Raw genomic sequence first — 6,387 nt, 5'->3', positions numbered from 1 at the left:
TATTTATTAAATGACGTAGAAATTTCTGCGAATTGTGATAGAGATGCTTTTTCTAATTTATTTATTATAAAACGATATTGTTGAACTTTTTTTTAAGTTCGCAATCGTTCGGCTGTTAATTTAGAGAGAGAAAAAAGCGTTTTCGAAATTTTACATATAGCATTTTCAACAGTTTTAATACTATTGAAATTTTGTAAAAAAAAAAAAAAAAAATTTGCCTAAATGACCAATTTTCTTCTACCTCACAAATTTTTTTAATGAAAATTTGGTCTTTTACTAAAACACCATTAGGAGAAAAATTTTAAAAACAATTAAATAATAATCAAAATGAGGAAAATGAACCAAAATAGGTAAAATATGAATGAATGAAGATAATTTCGAAAATATTTTATTTTAATGAAATTATATAATATAAATATTCTATTATCACTTGGATAATATTACAACTTCGATAAAATGACAATTATTAATAGGCAACCGCAGAAAAATAACAACTTTTGGCCTGAAATTCGAATCATCAGTCTTTAAGTTCAAAAAAAAAACGCATGAACGATTAATTCAATAATCGATATAATAATACAGTGAGAAAAACATTTTTTTTTTTTTTTGTTTTGTGAATATTATTATAATTAAGAAAATAATCGCAGTGACCTGAATGAAAGAAACGATATTTATTTTATCTAATTTAAGAATTTAAATTAAATTGTTACATTTTCATACGAAACATCAGTGGTGGAATTTTTTTTTTTTACAATGTTGTAGAAAAAAACTATTAAAGCTAATTTTTATTGAATTCTGTAAGATATAGGATTTATGGAAAAAAAGACAAGTCTAATCTTTAATTTTCGTTTCGTAGAAACATTTTCAAGCAATGTGCTTATAAAAATAGATATTTTAAAACAAAATTAGTCAGTCTTGAGTTCTAAAGAGAAAGATCACAAATTAATCAATTTTTACTGTCATTGTTTAAATTTCATTTTTAGTAAAATTGTTAATTTTTTCTGTAATAATTTTAGAAATATAATTTTCCACACTTTTACTATTACTTTTTGTAAATTGCAATTTTTTTAATTGCATTATTTTTTGCAAATAAGTTGCACATTTATTTTGTTTTTATATTTATCTTAAAATTCGTTTTGTGCTAGTTCTTTTCTTTATATTGTTTGTTTACTCAAGTCAATTCTTCTCCGTTTATCTTAATTTTCTTTAAGATTTTCATTGTCAAATTATGTATTTTTTTTTTTTTTTTGTTCTTTTGGATCCATTGCAATTTTTTCCTTGTAAAAATAAATTGATACATTCTGGAACAAAATAATTGAGTTACAAAACGGAGGATTATTAAAATTGAAAAAAATTGGTGTTTCTGTTCATTTCATGTTAAATATTTTTTTGATAAAAATATTTGTGAATAAATTATTATACACACATTGAGTATAAAAATAGGAAAAAAAAAACTTTTTGAAATTCTTCAAAAATTTTCTATTTAAAGAAAAATTTGAATAATTTTATTCGACTGAAATTTATTTCTAAAAAAAAAATATAGAAATAGTTGATAAACGCGAAAAAAATTACTTTTTGCCTGAAATTCGAATTTTCAGTCTTTAAGTTAATATTATGTGTAAATAGTAAAAACGCATGAATCGGATATTTAATTCAATAATCGATATATATATATAATTAAAAAAAAAACAAACATTTTGTGAATATTAAGTTTAAGAAAAATAACCGCAGTGACCTGAATGAAAGAAACGATATTTATTTTACCTATATATCTAATTTAAGAATTTAAATTAGAAAAATTGTTATACTTTCACACATGGAACTTTAGCGGTGAAATTTTGTACAATATTGTAAAAACAAATGAAATGGCTAATTAAAGCTAATTATTAAAAAAAAATGAGTCTTGAATTTCTTAAAGAGAATGTAAAAAAAAAATACTTACTTGTAAAAATTTTATTTCTCAATGAGAATATTAAGGAAACTATATCCAAAAAGAAGAGAATTTAAATATTCGATTTTAATTGAACTTCCAAATCGAGATCTGACATTGATTCTCGAATAACACGATTCCATTGATCTTTTGATATATTTAATCGTCCACAAGCTCTTTGAGCCTCGTGTTGAATTATAATTTCATTTGTTATATAAATTTCCCGACGAATTCGCGTGCGAAGTTGATTACTCATATCGGGAATAATCCATCTGACTAGAATCATGACTAGTGCGACTACATTCTGTAAATTGATAATTAAATTTAAATATTTTTAAATTGTTTAAAAAAATTTTTTTTTTTTTGTTAAAAATTACCTCAAATACAACCACAAATGCAAGTCTTGCTGCTAAAATATGCCAAAATAAATTTGTATATTCATATTTATTAATTGAACCCGGTGGTTGACGATAATCTGGATAATAACAACTATTTGTATGTTTATTATTAATTTCAATAATTGGTCGCGATTCTTCTTTAAATTCGCTGGTATTGAAATTTGACAGTGAATGCTGTAAAAATCCTTTCAATGAATAATCTTCAGAGATTGTTAATCGATAAACCAAACGTGGTATAAAATTTGATGTGAAGGCAAGAATAAAAGCCTGCATTTAAAAATAAAAATTTAGCATTAAATAAATAATTAAATTAGTATAATCAAAAAATTTAAACAAAAATTAGCTAATTTGAAAAAAAGTTTCTCTAAATTAAAAACATTCTCACATTTGTAACAGCCGAAAGTTTTGAGACAGAATCTAAAATTTTGTACCAAATTCCAATGTTTCGAACTCGTTGTCCCACGGGTCGTCGATATAATGTCAAAAGTTTTCGTGCATCTAATCGCATTTCTAAAATATTATTAATTAATGCGAAAAATGGTGCCAGAGGAAAAGCGGCAACAAAAATAGTTACAAATCCATATTGCAAGACTGAAAAAATTAATTTATATAAATTAAAAAATTAAAATAAAAAATATTTTAAAAAACTTACTCATTTCTAAATATTCAGGAAATAAACTTCTTTGTCCCCATGTAACGAGTTTATAATCTCTCACCCATGGAAGAAATGTTCTTATCGAATTTTTTCTACTTTTTCTTTCCTCTTTATAGCTCATTTGTACTCTAATTGTATTCAACCATTTATAAAATAACGGAAAAAGCATTTCTAATATTGTATTCATTGCTTGTTTTCCAATCATTATTATACTCAATTGAATACAAAGTTCCATTAAACAACCACCGGGTCCACATTCCTCTTGACGATTTTTAAAAAAAAGATTATAATTCCCCGGATATCCAACAAATTTTCCCTTAAAGAATGCTATATAAAAAATTGATGCATAATAATTGACAAATTCAAGAAGATAAATTTTTAACGTTAAACTATCGTCAAATTCTGTTTGCGTTCGTGGTAGTTCTACCTGAAAAAAAATATATTTTAGTTTATAGAATTTTTATTTATTTATAGTAAAAAATTCCCTCACCTCAGTTAAATATTCCGCCAACCAAACATAAATCCAATTGAAGACAATTATACAGCATAAATTAATACAAGCGGCAGTTGTTGTTGTAAAAAGAATTGCGTAACTTGTTACTGATGGATGACCATAAACACTAAGGGCTGATAGAACTGATATTCTATATAAAACCACACCTAAAACAGCAGCCATTGCCACTGCTATCTAAAATAAATGTAAATATTATCAAAAATCATTAAATTTTCCAATACAAAAATGAAGAATATAAAATTTAACATACCAACAATAAAATTACCGAAAAACTAAAAATTGTAGCTGGCAATTTAACTTTCCAAAAAGGAACTTTTGGCTCAATTGAATCGGTGATTAAATTCACTTTTTTTTTCTTCACATGAGCGAGACGTGCCAAATATTGTGGTCGTGGATGTTCCTCATGAACGTCTATACTCGTCAAATCCCATCGATGAGTAATTTCAGCTGAATATTTTTTCCATAGCTCCAAAAAAAGTGTAGCTGTAAAAATTGTATTTTATTTACAGTCTATTCAATTTTTTTTTGGAATTTTTCTACATACCCCACAATGACATGAAAACGGCAAAAAATACAGTTGCAGGATTGTCAAATAAATAAGTGACTCGTGCATGAAAACATGTTTCGCTTAAATCCCAATAGCGGCAATAATGATCACAAAGTGGACACATTTTTATTGATAAATTACGACTACAAATATCCTCACTTGGTTCATTTGAATAGATTGTTAAACAACCGTATAAAAAACAAAGAAGACCAACGATACTCGCTGGTATTAACATATAAGTATAAAATCCAAGCCAAGCGAAATATAAACCAATTTTCACGCCAAAATATTCTTTCACATAATCCAATGGCTGATAGTGAAGACATTTTTTCACATTCGCCCATTCAGTGTACAAAAGATAGCGCATTGAATTTTCATTCTTTAAATTGCCCTGAAAATAAAATTTTTTTGAAAAATAAACTAAAAATTAATTTTTTTTATCTACTCACATCGTGTAATGGATATGCAGAGTCGTACGCCTTTTCCGAAATAAGTCTCTCAATTCCAAAAGCAAATTCATCAAATTTAGTTCTATCAAGAATAAATTGAACAATTCTTGATCTTGTCGATGAGGTGAAAAATTCCGGTGAATCAATGTCAAATAAATATTCTTTATCACGACTATAAACAGCTGTGAAACAATGTTTCATTGTTGGAAAAATAATTGTATTCACATAATATTTTTTCATTAAACGATGAAAAATTGAATTTACTTCATCGATTATCATATTACCAGCACCACGTATTGGTAATGTTTTTAAACGTGATATTTCTTTCATTGGTAGGCGAAGTTTTAAAATTTCCGCATATCTTCTCAATACATCACGTGGTGCATGAATTTTTATAAAACACAAACCATTTTTCTCAGGTAACTCATATTCAAATTCAAGACCCTCAGCTGATAAATTTTCTTCGAATTTCTATTAAAAATTAGAATTCTCAATTATTCAATATTTATTTTCAAATAAATTTTTAAGTAAATTATTCAATTACCCTGCGGAATTTTTGATTTTTATAAGTCAATGCATCCTGATCGTATTCATCGTAAACGAGGATAAAATCAATTTTACGAATTCTATCACGAAAATATAAATTAAAATCCTCCTGTAAATTGTAAATTAATTCATTTATTAGCTGATTAATTATTCTAATTAATTTTTAAATTTTAATTCGTTTAGAAATAATTTCTAAATTATTACCAGTTCCGAACCTTGACCATTTAGGTCACAATCTTCTAAATCCTCGTGTTTTATTTCACAATATTTCGATAATGATCCATGAGCCTGATTATTCAATTGATTTTCAATTATTGTGGTTTCCATTTCTTTATTTATTTCTTCAAATTCCAAACAACTGTTGAATAACGTATGTTGAGATGATGATCTCGCGGAATTAAACGAATTCGATTGCGAACTTGTACTTCTGCGCTCGCGCTCAAAATTTCTCTCTTCATCTTCTTCCATTTTTTATTTATAAACAGTCTTTCGTCCTTATCCTACGATGAAATATACAAAAACACTCACTTTAATTAAAATTTGTCAACACAAACAAATTTTAAAATTATAATTCTCAAATGACTAATAATAAGCAAATGTAATTATTTTTTTCCTTAAATCGCCTAGTAAAATCTAAATAGGAAGTTGATAAATTTATCTTTATTATTCAAAATTTAGTGCAAAATATAAATTTATTTAAATATTTTATCAACGGATATCCGTTTCTACATTAATTTTTTGCAAAAAAAGGAATTTTTAAAAATATTATAAATTAGTGCCGAAATTTTCAAAAATTGTAATTATTTTAGAATTTATCAATTTGTTAAATCATTTTTATAAAAAATTGTTAAATACATTTTTTTAAGTGTAAATAGTTACGTTCCTGACTTTCTGCAAAAAAAAGTGAACCACTAAAAAAATAATAATTCCACTAATTTTCAAAGATTCATTCCCAATCATAGAAAAAAAATAGCAATTTTTCCATTTTTAAAAGACAATAATTAATTTTAAAAACTAAATATCATTACAAAAAAAAAAAAAATTAAACTCACCTCAGAATGTTGAAAAATAAATAAAACAGAATTTATTTCCGTTTCTCGTATACCCTCAGATGAAAATAGCAGAACTAGTGTTTTATCCAAAAATAAATCGTCGTATACTGTTGCCATTACAAATTTAGATCGTTGAAACAAATAAATTTCATTTAAAAATTTTTTCATTTTTCTTGTTTTCTATGAAAATGACAGCGCATTCCTTTATTGTATATAATCAATCGACATTTAGCTGTATAGGAGCGGAGCTTTATAGGGAGCTTAATTTCATTTCTCGTGAAACACTAGAAAAAAGA

At 25.4% G+C, this 6,387-nt stretch overlaps 1 protein-coding gene across 1 annotated transcript; it reads right to left on the bottom strand.

The window, feature by feature from the left end:
* Window positions 1-198: 198 nt before the first annotated feature.
* On the bottom strand, window positions 199-6,344 carry LOC127282684 (anoctamin-1-like). Its single transcript, XM_051307105.1, has 12 exons — window positions 6,092-6,344; window positions 5,244-5,539; window positions 5,038-5,148; window positions 4,494-4,964; window positions 4,042-4,435; window positions 3,748-3,980; window positions 3,474-3,671; window positions 2,981-3,410; window positions 2,714-2,919; window positions 2,308-2,595; window positions 1,943-2,234; window positions 199-1,301 (listed from the first exon to the last, which is right to left on the bottom strand). Exons 2-11 carry the CDS (start codon window positions 5,505-5,507, stop codon window positions 2,004-2,006), a joined length of 2,826 nt encoding a protein of 941 aa, XP_051163062.1. The 5' UTR covers window positions 5,508-5,539; window positions 6,092-6,344; the 3' UTR covers window positions 199-1,301; window positions 1,943-2,003.
* Between the last annotated feature and the right edge of the window lie 43 nt (window positions 6,345-6,387).

Source organism: Leptopilina boulardi, unplaced genomic scaffold (genome assembly GCF_019393585.1).
Source record: "Leptopilina boulardi isolate dan_hultmark-lab unplaced genomic scaffold, ZJU_Lbou_2.1 LbouV2_302, whole genome shotgun sequence".
NCBI classification, from domain to species: Eukaryota; Metazoa; Arthropoda; class Insecta; order Hymenoptera; family Figitidae; genus Leptopilina; species Leptopilina boulardi.
The sequence above is the reverse complement of the archived record's forward strand: the minus strand, read 5'-3'. Positions and strand labels throughout refer to the sequence as shown.